The 20,948-nt window shown below is 44.3% G+C and overlaps 1 protein-coding gene across 1 annotated transcript in view; it reads right to left on the reverse strand.

The window, feature by feature from the left end:
* PRTG (protogenin) overlaps nt 1–8,035 on the reverse strand; it is a gene marked incomplete at both ends in the record, with an annotated part of 80,666 nt that extends 72,631 nt beyond the window's left edge. The window contains 2 exons of the mRNA XM_082061098.1: nt 6,835–7,137; nt 7,969–8,035. Coding sequence (XP_081917224.1) covers nt 6,835–7,137; nt 7,969–8,035 — 370 coding nt within the window. The remainder of the gene's footprint in view (nt 1–6,834; nt 7,138–7,968) is intronic.
* Between the last annotated feature and the right edge of the window lie 12,913 nt (nt 8,036–20,948).

Below are 20,948 nucleotides of genomic sequence, written 5' to 3' on the forward strand. Positions count from 1 at the left end.
TGATTTCATTGGAAAAAACGACAAACAAACAAAACTAACCAGAATTACTGTTGAGAGTTATGAAACAAATTAAGAGCAGTAAAGAAAATCTGTCTGGTACTGCTTATTTACATTTTCCTCTAACATATTAGGAAGGCCATCTCTCTCCAAAACTTTTAGATACAGAAAAAACAACACAGAAGAGGAGGTTACAATAATTTCATAAAGTAAGTCACAGACAAACTGTCCACACTCCAGTGATTTCACAAGCATCTCCTTCCTATGTCTGCTGTTTATCTATTAAAATAGTAACAACTTCATCCATGCAAACATAAAAATGCTTCCACTGTAGATGTAGTTTTGGAAGGCTGACAGACGGATTTCTAACTCCTAACACAAATCACCATTTTTTTCCCTCCTCTAACTCAACAGTTGACACAATCAACTTTAAAACATAGATAATGCTTAAAATGCTGCTGCTTAAAAGCTACATTGAGGTTCAACCTAGTAACTAATGTTGACCATACAACCCACACTTACTCAACAAAATGTGGAGACTTGACATTGTTGATTACTTTTTCACTTAGGTGGTGATTACCAGTTATAAAGAGTGGAAGTAATCAATCCCAATTTAACAGCTGGGCCTATTGATGAAAAGAAAAAAAAAAAAACCAACAATGCAAAACTAAACAAAAGATTATACCCAAAATTTTGGAGATAAGATGTGGAAAAATACAAAATCCTGAGGAAAACACACAAAAAGTACGCACAAGTTTGTCCAACAATGGAAATGACTGTATTTCTGTAGGAAAACGCTTAGTAACTTTTAAATTCTTCCTCTGAGATACTCTTTTGTCATTGCCTTAAATTGTTCTGCACACCATCAATAGCCACAGCTGTTAAATTGTGAAGACGTGACAAGAAGTCTCTAGGCAAACAACTGCTCAGAGTGAGATCCTTTTCTTTAGGATAATCAGAGCTGGCTGACAAAAGGGGGCCTTACTGAATGCCCTTTCAACAATTTCTACACCAAGAAATGCAGAGAGAGAGGGAGGGGGAAGAAAGGGAGCACTGAGGGTGAGTACCACACTGCAAGAACAGAGCAGCATCTTTTGCTGCTGTACACTGCTTTGCAAGCAGAAATCTCAATAGTTCGGTGCATATATCATACATAGAAATTGCACCAGGTAAGAACTGAGTGCCTCTAGTCACAGCTCTCAATAGCTTCTAGCATGATACCATGTTTTCCTTCAACATTTCTCACATAGGTGAAGGTTTTATTAGCTACAGAGCACAGTGCCAGTAAGACTGAGCATTCCTTTAAAAATAAGCTGGTAAAAACTTTATACATTGTAAACTTATAGTGATGAAAACTAGTAAAAACTGTAACAGCTTTGGCCATACTAGCTAGGAGGAAAAGCCAGGGCATGACATGCCTCAGTTTGGCATTATGCTTGACACAAATTTGAAACTGAGGTGTTGAGGAAACCCATAAAAAGCTCACTTCTCCAGTAATGTAGTTTTGGAAATATACACTGTTCATGTGCACTAAGTAAGGTTTCATACATTTTTTTTTCTCCCGGCAACAATATAAAAGACCATCCTTTAGTCTGTGGAAGAGCTCTTACAAGTGCAGACCAGTCACCACTGAAAGAATAAGGAATGCTCTAGTGAAGGGAAAAAAAAAAAAAAAAAAAAAAAAAGAGAAGTAACTAGTGATTATGTCTTAAAAAGATGTTGACAATTTCTTCTGTAAGGGTGTTGTAGGAGGTCAGGTCAAAATATGTCTAGTGGAGTTCTAGAGGAAAGTCCTACAAGAAGAAAAGTTAAAAAGAAAAATATTTCCCAGTTTTTTTGTTTTTTCAGTGTATCTCAGATAAAGAAAAGAAAAATCTTACTGCTCTTCTTCACTGTTATCAGCTGACATTGCCAACTAAGGCATTAAATGTCCTCCTGTCTTAAATACTGGAATTTTAAATTCACCAAAGATCAGCCATGAGCATTCTTGGCTTAGAAATGGATTCTCCTCTCAGGACATTCAAATCAATTAATGAAAGCAATAGCAACAAGGCAGCCATTAAAAAAACCTAAACCAAGAGCTTCCTCAAACTGTAACCACACCAGTTCTACAGCATTAAGACTTTGCTGCTTCTTTTAATACAAGACCATTGCCTACAACAGCCATTTGCCTTCCACTTCCACCTCAGCCAAAAAACACTTCTGCACCCCAGCCAAAAAACACTTCTGCACCCCAGCCCTACCTTTCCATCTCAGAATTTGTTCCTCTCTCCATTACTGCTTCAAATAATTAAAGATACCCTTGAACTGTATATGCATTTGGAAGATATCCTAATTGACAGATTCCATACAAAATGAAAACAATACTGTTAGATCACAGCTATTAATCCCTTCATTTAAGGCAAGATACTAAAATTAATTTCAAAATATAGTAGAGAGGGAACATATATGCCTACAGACGTTTTCCATAAAGGCAGTAGTTTGATGAATACTGATTTTTGGAACAAAGTTTCAGTAGCCTTCCTCTGTCCTCACCATGTTCTTCCACCTCCACACAATTCCTCTCAGTTACACCAGTGCAATCCCACATCAGGGAACTCATTTGGGTTAAACACCATCTTTTCTTTTAATTCTATTATTTTAACCCGGATCAGTTCCCTGTTCAGTTAGCGACACAGGCAGCTGTGCCCACACAAGCAAGGGTACAATGCAAAAGTGGGAACCAACAGCTGGAACTGCTAAAGAAAACATGATTGCCACAGTACAGAATAAGGCTCAGCTGGATGCACTCTTAAGTGTAAATATTTAAAAGCAGAGCAAAAGGTGTTATTAGGATATCAAAACATAAATATTGCCAATAATTTGCATGACAGTGGGACCAGAAGCCGCATCACTGCCACAGCAGGTAAGCAAAACTACACTCTTCACAAAGTATAGCCTGCTACATGTAACAGGCCCAGCATTTCACAAACTGGCGTGCAGTGTGCACACACAGCTTCCCTCCAGAAGGATGTTCCAGAACCTTCTTTGTGCTTGTACACCCTTTCACTCCTGTGATTTGTAGAAACCTGTACACAAATATTTTGGCTTATGTTTCCTGTAATTCACAAACATTAAAATCAATTCAGCCAAGTTACAAAAGGAAAAAGGGTTATCTGGGAATGCTCCTACCCAGTTGTATATATCCTATCCAACCATCTGAAGATTTCAATTACCACTTTTTGTGAAAAGAAAATAAACAACGAGCATCCTGTCCAATCAGTGTCCAAATCCCGTGTTACTTACTTCAGAACATGATCCACCTTCTCCATTTTATCTTAATACTATCTTATTGGAAGGCTGGCTTTATTTTTAGACAGAATCTTCGTTAACTATGGTTAAATAGTCATAATTTAAAAATGCACAAATGCAAAAATCTCAGCTTGTTTATTTTTGGCCGATTCAAAGTTGCACCAAAAGTGCTTAGACTTTCTCCACAGTCTACATTCCTTTTATTTTTTGTTAAAAAGAGACTTCTCTTAGTAGCAGTGGCAGCAGTAAGTTGAATTTTGAGTAACTCATACTCTTCACTATGAGCATTTTACCCTCACATGTTGCCTCACAAAGCACCACACTGGAACCTCCTCCTCTCCCCCACACATCAACCAGCCGGCTTTGGAAGCAACTACAAGCATGTACTGAAACTAGTATTTCTTTTTACCTAAGCAATATCTCAGCCCTACAGTTTCCTTTTAAAATAGTAGGGGGATCTCGCCGAAAAAAAGCCTTAAATTAGTCAAATTCTTTTGTGCATGGATGAACAACAGGAAAGCAAAGCCTTGGGGCCTCTGGGGAGGAACCCTGTCCCTTCAGACCTACTCTGATGTGCTCGGGAGATAAGGCTCCATAGTGACACTTAAGGAAAGGCCTGCTCACATTTGAATTTCTGCATTCCTCAAGAACAATTCATGGCAATCACTAACTTTGCAGAGGAGCTACATGAAAGCTTTGGCCAATGAATGAGGGTCATCTGCTCTTTATCACAAGGGTAAACCTCATCCTGGCCAGTTTCTAACCTTTTAACCCTGTGAATTCTTAATTTGCACATGAATAATGGAATTCTTGCTAAGAGTGCAACCTTCAGCTTCCAGTTCCTAACTTTAGAAACCAAGACCTGATCTCCTTGTGTGTTCAAATCTTAAACTCTTGGACACATTAAAGTTTTTGATTTCCAAATGCAACACTAAACATTACAATTCTGAAGCAAAAGATAAGCTTACTGGCAAAAGCTCTGACCAGGCAAAGTAAAAGAACATCCTTGCACCCTGCTGCTACCAGAAACTGAAGAGAGCATTTGCTTTTTTCCTCTGAAGAAAGAATGACCATTTAATGCCTATTCTCCACCTGTTTAATATGTATAGTTCCTTCTGTACCCAGATCACAAGGTAATTTGCCTTCGCAGCAACCAACAACTACTTCTAAACAAAGCTATAAGCCTACAAAATCTCCCACAAGACTTTATTTCACTTAAAACATCTACGAAGTTTGATCAGCTCATGATAGCAGGCACAAACACTGTTCAAAATGAGATATAAAACTAATTTTGCACTTGTTTTATGGGGTTCAAAATGTAACGATACAAATTACAGCCTTATTTCACAGCTTTACAGCAAAGATGACATTCTGAAACCATTCAGATTGCAATATGACTAAAAAAAGAAGAGACTGCTACATAGGATAACTTTATGTTTGGCCACTAGTTAACCACTTAATCGCTAAGTCAACAACACCTACTGTGATCATTGTGGATCCACTATCTCTTCCAGTTTTCTCCAACAGTCATAGTATTCAAAGAAGAAAAGAAAACTTTTGTCACAGTCTTACAGGGAAGGGGAAGAAAAAAAAAACAAGAAAAAAAAATAAAAGTCTGCAAAACAAGAGTCTCACTCCACACTGTGCCATCTATTGCTTCTCAACTCTTCCTTAGTGAAAACTTTTCATTATCAAAACCAAAACAAAATTAGACCATCCTTCTGGTGAAATAACATGCATGCTAGAAAGAAACATTTATAAATGTTCAGTACTGTCTGAATAAAACCACAAGTGTATTGCTATGCTGTATGACTATAGTGTTCTTTCCTATGCCAGAAGTTCTCTGATATTGAGCACAGAGCTCATCTTGCAATGTCTTAGACTTAAAAAGGCCCTGAAGTTTCCACAGTCCTACACAATTAATCCATCAGCCACTGCTTTGCTTTATTTTTATTAACAACAACAAAATTCCTCTCCTCTTAAGACAGATTTTCTTTACTCTGTTTATTAATGCTGCTGACTCTCTGAAACTTAATGACATGAATGTAAATGTCCACAATATTAATACTTTATTTTTCATCGTTTTATCAAAAGTATCCAAGAACTGCTTGGTCTATTAATTCTGCATGTAAGATGCCATGACACAAAGTAATAACTAGCCAGTTTTCTGAAATGGAGAGTTCACAGATCAGCTTCTTACAGCATGTGAAAAACTCATCACCTACTTGGAGCCACCTCCCTCCAGGCTGGTTTTCAACTGCTCAACGCTCTAGATCACTGAACAAGGTATTTCATGTCTTCCTGGGCTATTTTATGGACAATTTTTATAACAAGTTCAGAAGCACACAAAAAAAAACCCCTAACGAACGTTAACATTCAGAGATTTTGTAATGTAAGCTAATGTACCACTTTTATTAACTAGTTTCAGACTGAATTTGGTAAAACTTGCGATCTACAACTAATGTCAAGTTTCCACAGAGGTATCAGCACCACAGTTTTGTGCAGCTTGCTACTAAGAACAGGGTTGAAGAGGTCAAAGGAAGCCTTTTCCTATTAGATTAATTTAATCAGTTAAGTCCTATTACAGAGGAAACATGAGAAGACTACATAAACTGTGTACGCTCTGTGTTATACTTTCTTTGAAATGACTCTGTGCACTTTTGGAAAGCAGAAAAGATGGTGCTGTAGAAGCAGCCTACCGGCAAGGCTCTGCATTGGCATGGAAAAAGGCATAGCATTCCATTCCTAACACACATCCCTTGCTCAATACATTTAAAGATGCTAGGAAATCAGAAAGCAACACACACTCAGGGTCCGGCTGTTAAAGCCATAAAGGCACTTACACACAACTATTTCCTTCATCCAATAGCAGGGAGTCACCCTAGAAACGTGAATGTCACTTCCTAGAGGAACCGAATAACAGGCCCTTACGGTTGGCTCCGGAGGACCCCGAAGCAGTTCCAAAAGGGGCAGCACCCGCACCTGCTCAGCTTAACACGTGTCAGAAAGGAAAGGGCTTGGTAATTTAACCCTCATGGTTGCCCAGAAAACCCTTCCCTCTTCCAAAGACAACCAGCTCTGCCCTGCCCCAAGATGGCACAACACCAACATCAAACTAGTGAACAAGGAATAATAATTTTTTAAATCAGGTTAATAGATAACCCTTGTATGGCTACATGAACAGCATTTGAGAAACAAGACCCAGGACTTTTGCAGCAGGTTGCCAGCAGGACTCTGCATCACCACCTGCTGTGGAGACCAGGGACCCACAAGAGCCACCCACACAAGGTACCACTGCCCAAGAGATCTCATAGGTGGCTGTGCCACTCCTGTCACTTCAGGTACCCAGAAAGAGACCACTACAAGTTTTGCTTATAATCTTTACACGTTTAAAGGAAAATTAAGGTTCTGCACAACTGACTTGCTCTTTGCTTTCGTAATTTGCCTTTTCAGGTACACAATCAAAACGATAGGTTGTTGTGTGCTGTTCAGGGAACTGCTGTCACAAACTCAAGAGCAGGTTAATGAACAATAGCAGGAACTTACTTGCTAGTGTGAGGTGGCTTTTTTTACTGAGAATGGCCCCATACTTGTTCAGAGCTAAGCACTGGTAAAATCCTTCATCAGACAGCTCTCCTTTCTTTCCTTCCACCTCACTGATATATAACGAGCCATTGGATAAAGTGTAGATCCGTTCATTTTCAGATACTTTGCCTCCATTTTTCAGCCATGTAATAGTTATAGGAGCTTCACCACGGGCCTGGCAGTCTAAAACCACCGGATCCTTCCTTGAGACAGTAACATCCTGGGGCTCCTTCACAAAAAACAGTTCACTAAAGCACCATACTCCTAAGAGAGAGAAAAAAAGATTTTTGCCTGTAAACATAGACGTGCAAGTTACCAAGTGCACTTGTGAGCTGCGAGTTACTGTGCTGAACCCACAGCATGAGGTAAAACTATCATTATTACAGGCTCTGAGGTCCTTCAGCCCTCCAAACTCAGAAAACTGGGAAAACTCTGGTACTGATATCCAGTGGAGCAAAGCCATCGGGCTGTACAACACCCGCGCGTTTGCTTCCCAGCTCCCAAACGCACCGTGTCAAGGCGCGGGAGACCCAGAGCGGCTCGGCTCGGCTCGGGAGGCGCTGGGGGTCGGGAGGGCCCCGCTGAGCCCGGCTGGGCGGCGGGGGCCGCCACACAGGTGCGACCGGTACCGCACTCGAGGCGGGGCGCCCGAGCCGCTCGCTAATTTTACAAGCCTGACAACGGAGCCGGAGCGGGGCGGCTCGTAAAAGGCTTAATTTTACAAGAAATCGTTAGCGAAAGCCCCTGGCCGGCGGGCGGGGCGCGGCAAACCGCCCCTCACACACACCCCGCCGCCGGCCCCTCGGAGCCCCCGGCCCGGCTCGCGACGCCGCGAGCGCGTGGCTAATTAACGGTCGCTCACCGCCCGGCGCGCGGCTGGGAGCGAAGCCCCGCGGCCCGCTCGCGCCACCTGTCGGCGGGGCGGGCGCGCGGGAGCTCCTCCACGCCGCGCGCTCCGCCGCGGCACGAACAAAGCGCGGGGCCGGAGCCGGTTCCCGCTCCCGCCGGTGCCGGATAAATAAAACCACGTGCGGCGGAGCGGGGCCGGGGCGCGAGCGGACAATGGCTTGCGGGGCGCGGGGCGGGCGGACTCACCTGGCAGCGGGAGTAGCAGCGCCCGCAGCAGCGCCCGCAGCAGCGCCCGGCGGCGGAGCGGCGCCATTCAGCGGGAGGCGGCTGGCATGCCCCGCCGGCCGCCGCGAGAGAGACCGGTCAGCGGGCGAGGGGAGGAGACAGGGGACGGCCGGAGCGGCCCCGGCGCGCCCGTCCCAGCCCTGCTCTCCGCATCTCGTCTCTATTGGCCTTTGGGGAGGAGAGGGGCGAGGGGCAGGGCCGGAGGGAGGGACGCCGCTGGACGGGGCGGGCTCCGGGACCGCTGCGGACAATACTCCGGGGCGGGGGGCTGCAGGACCCGCGGGCCCCGCTCACGAGGAGCGGCGGGGTCCGGCGCCATCTGAGCCCGAACTCCCCCTCCCGCCCCGGGTGAGCACCGACGGTGCCCCGGAGACGCGGCCACTCCCAGCCGGCGGCGCCTTGGACAGCGCCGGGACCCGACGGCAGCTCCCACCGGGGCAGCCCCGGACCAGCCCGGCCCTGCCGACCTCGGCATTTGGCGGGTAGGAGCTGCCGGCCATGCCTACCCCAGGGCGCAGGGTGCCCTGGACACCACAAACCGTATTGCTCTCCGCAGCGGCACGGCAAGCGGCTGCAAAAACGTGCACTTAGCCAGATCTGGCTTTACCAAAGGGCCGTACCAAAAGTAGAGATGCCCACCCGGGCATCCACCAGTGGACCCTGCAGTGCCCAGTGCAGGTGCAGCAGTGGCCGGGTTTGGCAGAACATCCCCACCCCCAGGTGAAACCTGCTTTCCCACACATGCAGACCAAGTTTTGAATGTGAGGATGGGAATGGCTCAGAAACGGAGTGCCATTGTGTCAATGATTCTCACTGACAGCACCAATAAAGCCACTTCAAGGTGGCCCTGCAGGACAGGGCTCCGCTGCCAGGGATGAGCTGCCCTTTATTTGTGTCTAGCACGAAGCAGCCACAAGTTTGTCTGCCTTGAGCCCAAAACAGAGCTTGCCAAAGTGCAACCTGAACTGCAAACAACAGCCTATGGATAATATAATCAAAACAAATGCTGCCACTATCATTAAACCTTCAGCTTCACCCGTGATTTTCCTCCATGCTTGTAGCTACTGATTTCTAAGCTCTTTTTGGCTGTTCAGAGTTCTGGTTTCTAAAGCTACCATGGAAGAAGGCATCTTCTTACTCAGCAGATTTGCCCCCAGTTTGCATTCATTGTAAGAGCTGCTGACTTCAGTGACAGGCAAGTTTTTACTGCTTTTTGTTCCTGCCAGCACCGCAGAGCTCACAAAGCCAGGAGCTGGCAGCCAAACTAGGTCTCTTCTGCTGCATCATCACCAGGACTGGCTACAATCTCAGTCAGTGACCCCTCTGAAAGCCTTCCTTACTTGTCAAAAACACACAATCGGAAGAATTCAGCTTGTTCTATCTTAGCACAAGTTTTTGGGAAAACTAGGAAAGATTTGCTTTGCATGCAAATCAGTTACCCAAAAGGCATCCAGGCAGTTTCACAGTCACTCTGCAGAGCAGAACTGCATATGCACCACCTTGGTGTGCAAAGCAGAGTAAATACAGAAACAGGGTCCACTTGTCTCAGCATTTTTGAATTTTCCATAGTATTTTACTTTATCCAGTCACAAAAGTATGAACTATGGAAAAAAAAGTATCACAATAAATTTTGTTTGGATTATTTTTGATACTAATGGTTAAACATTCTTTCTTTCTTGTGTCAAACTCACAACTTGAACAATAGCTCATGCTGGTACTGTAGTGTCTCCTGCTAAACTCTCCTCAGAGTGACCTGAATCTGAGATTTCCTAGGTGACTTCAGCACCTCTAGAAGACAAACACACCAATGGGGAATGCATTATCCAGTAACATTTCTATGCCATCTGCTTGGGTCAGTCGGTGCAGAGGCTGAACCTATCCCTGGTTAGATGAAACATTATTTCCCTGCAGCCATTTGCTCTGCGCAGCAGGGTGTTGCTTCCGAGTGGGCGGCTGTGCCGGCCGTACTGCCCAGCACTGGACGCTACCCCGCTCAGCCAAGGAATGACACCTCCTTGCCCAGTTCACCAGCCCTTTTTGAAGCAGGAGGTGGTCCCGGTGCACCGAGGGACCAAAAAAGTCAACAGAGAGGGAGCGAGCAAGTTGCAGTCCTACTTGTGGGCTGTTTTGCATTAGCTGTGTCGTCTGTGCTCACTGCTGTATTCTGCTGTAGCAGGGAAACGGCTTTACCATCTCCCTGGACTACGCTGTGCCGGCAGGAGGTTTTGACTTGTGAGATCAAATGCAGTATTCGTCTTAAATGGCTAAACGAAGAACAGTGCTTCCCACTGGAGTGCTCCTTGTGCCTGGGTATGGGCAGCTGCAAACACCAGTATTTCCATTTCCACATTTCTGTTGAGCAAAAGAAATAGTAAATTCCTTACTAGAATGAAGCAGTCCTATAACTAGATGAGCATAAACTCTCCCTCCTTAATTCGTCAAAAGTCATTATTTCAATACATTTTCCAGTAATTAACTGGATTAGAGATAGTGCAGATTTGCGATAATGTATCTAAATTCATACTTCACTGCAAGCTGATAAACCCATTGAACCACAGTTTAAAAGCGCTGCCCACCATAACTTTGTCAAATACACCATGTTAGTAAATACAGAGCAAATAAACACAATGATCTACTTGACTAACCATCTCACGGAACCATTATCTTGAGAAAGCCAGAACAGCAGTCCAGGGTAAGTACAAAATATTGCCAGCCAACATAAACAAAGCTATGGCTACTTTGCTGCAGGGCAGCAATTTTTCTTTTGTCACCAGCAAAGACTTTTTTGCTTAACTCAGTCTGTAGTTTTGGTGTATGTTGGAAACTATGGAAGCTTCACCAGTTTTTGTGGGTTTTTTCAGACCCATATAAACCCTTTTCTATGTTTTCTCTTAGATTTTGAGGTCTACAAACAAGCTGCGCACACCTTTCAATTAAATAATAACTCGTAATACTTCAGCAGTCAGCCCCTCAGTGCCTTAAACCACAAGTCAGTAGTAAGAGCTCTCTTTGAAGTGCTACCAACAGCTGGAATAACAGCATGCTGTCCAGGCTGCTGTCTCTAAATAACCTGATTTACCTTATGCTGCATTTCAGCCTCAGTCTCAGCCCTGGCAAACCCAGTTTGTATGTTTCATGAAAATAAAGACTTTAAAAATCAGATTGACAATCCAGCATTTTGATCCCATTATGAACCAGCAAGGAGAGAGAGGGACTTTCCAAAGGTGAATGAAGTCTCATGACAATGATGTTGATACACTTTTCTGAGGTGTTGCCAACATCTCTAGACAGGGAATAGGCAGGACTCAGGAAAAAGAAAGGAGCTGAAAATTCACCTGTAAGCGAAGCTTCCCAGGGTGAACTCCGCATTTATGAGATTTCTGCAGCCACAAGCCCAGGTGGAGAACGTGGTTTCTTTCCAGGTTAGAATAAGATTTTTTTGGTGTGTGTTAGACCATTTGCTTTTCTTCTAGTTTAAACCAGAAATAATTCAGTTCGGTCTGTGTTCATTTTTGCACTGAGCTTTTTGGCTCTACCTGAGAAAAAGAATGGCACCATGTTAGCTCTCTCATCCCTGTGGTCTGTGAAAAGCCACCACAGCAGTACAGGTGGTATTTGGCATGGCCACGCACTGCCCCAGCAGGATGCCCACATGCTGCCACGTCTCACGTGACCCAACAAGTTCAGAGCTGGGAAAGTGGCTTTGCCCCCATGATCCACTCCCCCAATTTAGCTTTGCACAGCTGTGCTCTAACACCATAACATTGTGGGACAGAAAAGGATAGGGATGAGTACCTGTGGGTGGGGAAACAGGAGAGGTGCAGAGAGAGCTGCTTACAGCAATTTAAGTGTCCCCATTGCCACATGTGCAATCACAACACTATCTTTAATTAGCTGCAGCATATAAGAGATGGTAGTAGGGTCCTGGAGCCCAAATCTGTTTTCAAACCAACATACAATCATCATCCGAGTCCCCCCACTGCTCTCAGCCCCACAGGCTCAACCCTGCCCTGCTGCCGGTGCCAGGTCCCAGCTCATCCTCCACCTCTGCTGGCAGGTCACTGCAGGCGTGAGGAAAGCTGTAGCTACAGGCACTCAGGGCAGAGGAGAGGGCACAATCACCATGGGCAGCTTAGCATGGCTGCGGCAGTATTGGAGCTGCGGTCATCTTTCAGGGCAGGCTGAGAGCAGTGGTAATTGCCGGAACCCTATTAACTGCAGGGGAATTACGGCAATTTGCACCGGCTCAGCTCTGCCTTCAGCCAGCAGAGTCCTCAAAACCCAGCAAAGGGGCTGCCACGTCGCGGCACTCCTGGCAGGGTGTCATTAACCCTTCTGCTCAGGGAAGCCCCTTTTTTCTTTACAGTTCTTGCTCGGTTTTTGATCTGGTGTCACTGTAGGCATGTTTAGACACTTTCTTGTTGCTCGTGCCAAACTCCTGACCCAATTACAACTGTATTCACAGATTTACAATATGTTAAGCTAACTCTAGTAAGACCCACCATACACATTTGGTCACTTAGTGGATTCTTGCTTCATTTTGAACCTGTGTACAGTTACCATCTCCGCGGCTTTCTCAAAGGAGATTCACTCCTTCCATGAGCAGATGGGCAAACACACCTTGGGCTGAGCCCTTGGGATGCTAATGAACTTTCTCTCCAGGGAGCCTTCCTGCACAGGGAAAGCACACCTCTCTGACAAAGGGATTTTAACACAGATCTCATCTGGTTATAAACCAACAAACACTGAAGTGGAAGGAGTACCATTGTTTGCCATACTAGCTTTTTTTTTTTTCCTTCCAGCCACCTTCCACAGCAGTGCTCCCCTAGCACAAAGCAGTGGGTGCACCTCAGCTGGGCTGTTTCGCAGTGCCTCAGAGGCAGCCTCTGCACATTTACAGCCACTTCTGAAGGCTCATCACACCAGAATGAAGAGGGACCCTGCCAAGAGAAAGAGGACACCCCAGCATCCTCCCCTGCTGCTGGAGGTAACCGCAGGCAGTTGGGAGGAGTAGCCTCACAGGGATCCGGCACAGCTGGAAGGTGTGAAAAACACGTAAGTATTTTTGGTCAGTCACTGCTGTTTCCTAGATGCAAGCCGTCAGGTCTTCTTGGTACTTTCAACAAACCACACAGCTGTGGCTACAGAGAGCACACACCTGAGGACACACCTGATCCCAGATGCACTCTTGCCCTTCCATGCAGTGTGTAGCTTCAGTGTGGAACTTGGGTTTACCACAGCTCTGTGCTCTCTCTTCTCATTCTCATACCACAGCTGATGCTCCTCTGCCTGCAGTGAGCTCCTCTGAACACCTAACCTGCCAGAAGACTCTTCCTTTTTTTTTCAGTACAGCTTGTTTTCTCTGCTTTATCTCCTTAACCTGGCTCTTTATAGTGTAAAATGAATGGTGAAACACCAAGGATTGCAACATGCAGCTGAAGGTATGGCAATAGGCTGGGACAGTGGTTGCCCTGAGTCATATCAGCCTAGCCACCATGAACATTCTCCCGGCCAGGGCAGCCTGCATGCCTCTGCAGTGCCACCTTGGGCTCTTACACGAGGTGCTGAGCACCATTTACTTCCTCTGAGCTCAGGGATGCTCTGCTCTCCTGGGAGGTGAGCCCTCGGGCCTCGGCTGGCTTGAGACCAAAATGACAGCAGACTGGCAGCTGCAGCTGGAATCTGTGCACTGAAACACATGGAATAATTTCATTAAGGATTTATGCGTCACAGCAAGGATCAGGAATGGCCAGCAGGTGGAAAAGAGCTGCTCCACAAGCTGCATTTGCAATGTATATTTTTTTAATTGGCTCAGTACAGTCCCCTCTCTCAATCCTTGCTCCAGTAAGAAATCAAAACAATACCCTGGAAATGCAGCGGTACTGTACTTTGATGTTATCTTCCATAAATCAAAGTGTTAATACACTGGGTCGATACAATAAATATCAAGCCAGGAATAACTGAACAGAAAGAAAGTATCTCCTAGGTTACCACTTTCTATGTTTGAATGTACAAAGGAATCTCTCAAACCTTCCAGACAGAGGCAGCTTTTTGTTAGTGTCTTTCTTGCTTATCATGACCCACTGCTCTGCAGCTATTTGTTTAGCAACAGACGTGAAATACGGTCTCCTTTCATCTTGTATAAGTTACCTTCATTCTGTTGTTACAACAGGAAATACGCAAATAATTTCTGCTTCTTTTCCTCTATATGTTTGCAATCAGGAAACAATTACTGGAAATAAAATAAACTAAAAACAAGCCAAGTCAGGGGCTGACTAGCAGTTGGACATACTGCTGAATATACCATGCTACAGATAGCAATTTATTTTTGCTGTGAAGTATTGCAGCCTTTGCCTTTGTCTTTGCATTCTCAGCTTGTTAACAATGCAGTCTTTCCTCTTATCTACAATTTATCCCAAGGAACTATTAAAAAGAAGGACTGGAGGAGGCTTCCTGCTGCTCTTGTCCTATTTCATCTCACAGAGACATAAGGAATTGCTGGTCAGGGAAAGGCCACTTAGCTAGAGCAGCCTGTGCCCTATAGGTTTATCTCCCCACTGCCAGCACAGATCCCTCCAGTGTGCTGCCCTGTCACAGGAGAGCGATCGCCCCTCAGGAGTGTGAAGATAAACAGATTTGAGGCCTTCAAGGCATGTTCCAGCACCTCCTCCCCCTCACATGCACCCAGGCTTGTCCTGCAAACGCCCCCGCACACAGCACGGCTTTGTGGATGGATACAGAGATGTTTGAAGGGCCATGTGAAGCTGTGACTTGCACCAGAACAGCTTTACCAAGAATTTGGGCTGAACCGCTAAAGGCAACACCCCAGTGCAAGGAGTGAGCCAAGGGGGGTGCGAACTGAGGGAGAGCCAACAGCTGGGCAGCACAGGGACAATTTCTTTTGATGCCGAAATTAGTGCCTCCATCAGCTGCAGTTGCTGGGATTTTCTCTCAGCTGGGCTGCAGGAGTCACTTGGGAGCCCACGGGGATTTCTCATCCTTTAGAGGCTCTGGAAGAGCTGAAGGCAGGAGGCATGGCTGGATCACAGTGCCCTGCACAGCCCAGGGGACAGAGGGGAACAGAGAAGCTCACCCCAATACCTCTTACCCCCACACTGTTCCTGCCTGGGCCCTGTCCCGGCACAGCAGGGCAGGAGGAGCTCAGAGGCTCTGCTGGAAGCACATCCACAGGCACCCTCAGGTTCTTTGATGCAGTTCGGCGCTTTGCAACGGGCAGTGCCTACGTTGGGTTGGCACAGGAGCTTGCGTGGCCAAGTGAGGAATCAAATCAGAGAACTCATCCTGACGGAAATAACTTGCTGGGAGAAATACAGGTATTTTTTTCTGGAATCAAGTCCCTGGCTGAGTTTATTATGTGGCATACACAGATATGCCTACATAACACATCAGGGGAGCAAGCAGCAGTTAAGGCTGCTAGTAGCATAGCTTGTTTTCAGCTCTGCTGTTGCCCAGTATTTAATTATTACACCAGGACTGTTTGCTAAATGCTAAATAACATTTTGCTCTCATTTATGTTCAGATACCTCTAGAAGGTCACTGTGGCCAAACACTGCTACATGACAGAACTTGTATTTGGCAAATAATACAGATGTGGAATACATACCATGTGCACGCCAAAATGTTCATCCTAAACAACTAGGAAAAAAAGTGTGTGAGGTGAGGTGAGGTGAGGCAGGGAAGTTTTATGACAAGTTACAGAGTTAAACTGGCCTAATATGCTCAGTCAAGGACCAGGCCAGTGCAAGTCACTGAGTGGAAATCCCATCTAGAGCGCTTGTGGCCACGGGGGCATCCCGTTCAGCATCAGCAAGCTGTTGCAGCATGGGAGGCATGATGCCTTAGACTAGGAAAAAGAAAACCTTCGACATGCAGAGAGCAGTCCAAATCCTCCTCCAACTATTTAAACTCCTGTTGACTTCAGGAGGAGCAGAGGCAGACAAATGCCTTTTCCAAGGCATCCTGAGCAAGCTGCAGCCCCTCCCTGTTCACCCCTCCAAAGTGGGACACCCCGACTTGCATCCCGCAGCTCAGCTCCCCGTCACGTCCCGTCCTGCTGCAGCTGCAGCTCCGTCTGCAGCCCAGACCAGCCCATCTGCCTGCTCAGTCTTCACCTTAGACACAGCGTGATTAGGATTAATTGATTTCTACAGTGAGAGATCAACTGATCCAGCCTGTTTGCGCCTTAAGAGACAATTAAATAGCTAGATTTTTTCCAGTACCAAAAAAGTATTTACCTGACTAAAATGTTGGTCACTTTCCTAACCCAGGTTTATGTATGCACGCAAAAAATTTCGACTTCGTCTCTTATCTTTAAAAAAATATAGATGTTTATATAAGTGAAAATTTGATCTTATAATGCTTTACAATCAGACTTTGAATTCTCAGTTTGGAGAAGAGTAAAAATGAATTATTTTGAAAAAATGCATACTTTTTAGTTACATGTTAATAGAGTCCAACTATATTCTTGCCTTGGATAAAGCAGCAGCTCTTATGTTTTGATAGCTAACTTTTCATGATGCCAAGAGATGAGAAGTAACATTCTGGTAAAGTGCAGACAATTTTTTTACTAACCCGTGAAGTAATTATTCTGTGAATCTCCAGCACAGGATATACGTGATTGTTTAATACTTTTTGCACAGGACGCCTGGAATTATTTGACTAAGTCCCAGCATATGAATGAACAGTTTCTCAGTTCCCTGGGTTTTGGTCCATTTTTGTAAGCCTACATAGAAAGGAAGGCATTTATTTAAAACTCTGCATTACAGCAATCAATAGTGCATGAACAACTAACTAGGAATAAATCTATTAAGGACAGATAACTAATTGCTGGGCAGCAATTAATAGAACGAGGGGACTCATAACTCCACTGAACACTTTCTGCAACTGAATTTATGATATAATGTATCATAACTAGAAAATAATGTGTTATAGTTATTCAAATAAAATACATTCACAGAAACCACAGCTTCAGCTAAGGAGTAATTTCTAAGGTCTTCTATATCGCAACCACCTATAAACTCTATTATCCGGGAAAAAAGAAGCAAGCAGGTTTTCAGGACAAAGGGATGGCATGGCGTGGTGAGGGTAACCTCTACTAAAGTGGCATAGTTTGTCATATCTGACAACCCACTCAAGAAAGTTATCACTAGTTAAGGGCCTGACCCTGCATTCCCTAAGTAGACAAAAATCCCTTTGAAGTCAATGAAGCATCCTGCTCATATAGCTATATCAGTATTTGGCAATTAATGAAAACTTTTAATTTCTTAAGTAGATTATAAAAGGTTTTCCCTGAAAAATAACCATTACATGTTACTCACAGCAATTCCTCAGCAGTGCAGTTTTGTTTCCGGCAGCTCTTATAGCACAGTAATTGTTTCTCACTAACTAGGAATTACCAAAAGTCAGAACCACATTGTTTTCTATTTGCATTGATCTGTCTTAAGTGTTCTTCTGGAGCTGATGTCGAGTTGAAGGTTTTGACAGCTTCGCATTCAAAAGGTCAGTAAGCAGTCCTCAGGGCAATTTGATTTAAACCTTTAGCATTTCACATACTCCCAAGCAGCAGTGCATAGTAGGACATGTGTGCTCACAGCCTCCAAAGGTCATACTTCCCAGCCCTCAAAACAAAACCCGAGTCAGAAATATTTCAGCTTGTAGAAAATACCAGGAAAAAAATACAAGACAATTATGAAAACATTTTCCATTAAATTAAACTCAAAAGAGCTTAAGAAAAACAAATTGTGATGTATGTTTTTAGAGTGTGGTCTATTTCAACAGAAAGTTTTACTTTCTGCCACATTTAGGAAGGCTGCCTTATCTGTCTTTCCTCAAGACTTAATGTCTGTTCAGGTTTCCCAAGCCGCTCTGCCTCCCCCTCCCTGAAATCCCAAGCCTCTCTCTGGGATGAAAACCTGAAACCTACAATGCAGAATTTGTTTGAAGTCTCATTAAGCAAGAAACCTCAAATTAAGGACAGCTCAGCAAAACAAAACATTTTTCTACAGAGTCACGTGGATGTAAACCAAGCATTACATGGAAGTTCTCCCTCATTATCCCCTTTGCAAGCTGTTTGTATTCTGATTAGCGTGCTAATGATATATGTTCCACACAGAAAAAGCAATTAAGTCTCCACTTCAAAGTAAAACGATTTAGTATAAGAGTACCAAAGCCTGTGCTTGCATCTCCTACTGATTTTGTGATGCCGCAGAGCAATACGGCAACTGTTAAATGCTTAATTCCTGTTTATAACAATGGAAGATGGTAGGTGTTTGTTACCTTTTAAATGTATAGATGTTTCAATAAGGTGCTTCTATGGCACCAGAGGTATGGATTCTTGGTGGTGATGGTGGTCTAACTTCAGATAAGTAAGTGACCTACTCTCAGTTCACATCATAAGAACTGCACATTGATTCCTTTACAGAAATCCATTAATTAAAAAGGGGAGATAGTAAAATTAAAAAGCTTCCCTAAAAAAAGCAGAATCTCATTTAAAGAAAATAGTTTGATAAGACCCTATGTGAAAACCCCAGCACCACAACAAACTAATTAAAAAGAAATAGAAAGGACAACTCAAATGAACAGAGAGCATGAAGAACAGCAGACAGAAGAGCCTGGTCTCCAGCAGTCAACATTCTTTCTGACCACACAAGAAATGAGTAAAATGAAAACAGCATTTTAAACTACATATATTCAGTTTTAATTACTTCATATGTGTTTTAGTATGTTATCATCCTAACTATGTAATTCCCACTGCAGGGAATTGATAAGAATATAACGTATTTGTTAAAGTTGCACTGAAGTACACAAGGAAAAAAGTAATCTGTGCTGATCCAGGACACATTTCACACTGACGATGCCAGCGGCAGCTGCGGATTTCAGTGAGACACGCAGTTTTTTGTAAAGACACCATCTTTATAGCAACGAACTGCACTATGGATTTACAGAACAAATCAAAGGCCAAGGCACTAGGTAGCTTGCAAAGTTTATGTATGAAACAATGAGGTTAAAGAGGGAAAAGTAGGATAGAGAAGCAAAATTAGTAGCCTGCAATCAAATACTTTGCCTAGGTTTGATGCATAAGTACTCCACCGTGTCTCTAGTAAAAATAATTTAATACGCTACAAATGTGATTTATTAATAGAAATTAAAAACAATTTAAGTCCTTTCCTTCGAGCAGCATAAATGAAGCCTCAGAGGCACTTAAAGGAAATTATTGATTTAGCTTCCTACTAACCCACAGCTCTGCCTCGTGATGCAACAAGAATGCTGAAGAATCACCTGTACTGCCCTGAGAAGTGACAGATCTGAGACAAGTAACACCCAGCCCAAAAACCTGCCAGTTGGCAGAGTCGAATCTTGAAGGAAAACAAACAAAACTCCAACAAAACAACAACAAACAAAACAACACTGCCCCAAACCTCCAAATTATTGTTGAATGTTTCTTTTTCATTCCTAAAATCTCATTTCTGTAACGCCAGCCTGCAGAGCATTTCCACATACGTAAAAACCTTTGGAGTAAATGAGAAACTTTAGAGAAAGACAATTTCAGACCAAAACCTTTTAAGTCAATATAAATCAAATTATTGACATCAACTGAAAATCTAAGAAAACCTCACCCGCAGCCGTCTAAGTAGACCTTTGAATTATAAACAGTTTATACTGCAAGACTTCCTTGAGGTTAAACTATATACTTTATGGATTTTAGGCCAAACAAATTCACTTCTTCGACAGCATCACATTTATTCATTCAGGAACAAAACACCATTTGTCATATAATGGTAATAATTGACACACGAATAAATGTCACCACCATCCCCATTAAACGTGAAACAGAAGATGGTTTGACTTCACCAGAAAAGATCAGCCCCTGACAGATTTCCAAAAAGGTTCCAGGCTGTCCTTGGGTGCTCTGACCCGCCTCGTGGGGCGGCTGCTGCCCCAGCCAGCCCGGGTGTCCCCCCGCTGTCGCTCGGGGTCCCACGCGGGGCCGGACGGGAGGGCCGCCCCCCCCCCCCCAGCAGCGCCACCTGGCGGCCGAAACGGCGCCTCGAGCCGCTGCGAGTGCTGGAAAGAAAATGGTCACATCGAGGGCAGATCCTCAGTTGTATTTTCTCAGGTTCTACAAAAGCCGGTTTGAATCAGTACTCACCCGCAAAAGCCATAATCAATAGCAGGGAAGTGTTTTGCTTCCAGCTTTCAGGCTTGGAGCAGCCCAGAAAACACTGCCAAAGGCACCCATGGATTTTCAGTGCAGTGTTCCTAAAGCTGAGAAAAGTGAAACCATTCCTGTTGCAACCATCTACCTCATGTTATGGTCCAGTCCTTGCTCTAGAATGAGCATCTTGCTTAAGTCTCATCTTAAAAACCCAGTTTCTTCACAGATCTATGCTTTTTAGCCAGTTCTGCACAAAACTCTTACCAAGTGTCTCTTACCTACACATTCTGTTTTTCCAGCAGATTGGTACATTTAGCTCTTACCTACCTGGGAATTTTTTTCTGCCTTACCCCTCATCTGGTACTGCCAGATGTTAAGAGTAATGAAATTACAGTGTAAAAGAGATGGAAGCAGCTGTTTGCTCTCATCTGCAGCTGGCACACTGAGCCGTACTGGGAACCGTGTTTCTGGTGAAGAAAACAGTAAGTGTTCATAGCAGCATCTTTGGACTTGTCCCCCAAAATCTAAGCATATATGATTAGGGAACACAGCACAGTGACATGCAGAAGATACAAGTACAAATGGACATGCAGCAGATCCAGGAGAGCATATCCTTGGTTGGCCAAGCCAGCACCTTTGTTTAGCTGTTCATAATGCCCCTCAGAAGCCTCCCAGATTGCACCTCCTTGTGTTGCCTTCCCACAGATGTCAGGGAGTTTAGTCTCCTGTAAAAGCCAGGTTTACAATCTTGGTATTCCTTCAGATG

This window comes from Streptopelia decaocto (genome assembly GCF_964273445.1).
Source record: "Streptopelia decaocto genome assembly, chromosome: 9".
Classification (NCBI taxonomy): Eukaryota; Metazoa; Chordata; class Aves; order Columbiformes; family Columbidae; genus Streptopelia; species Streptopelia decaocto.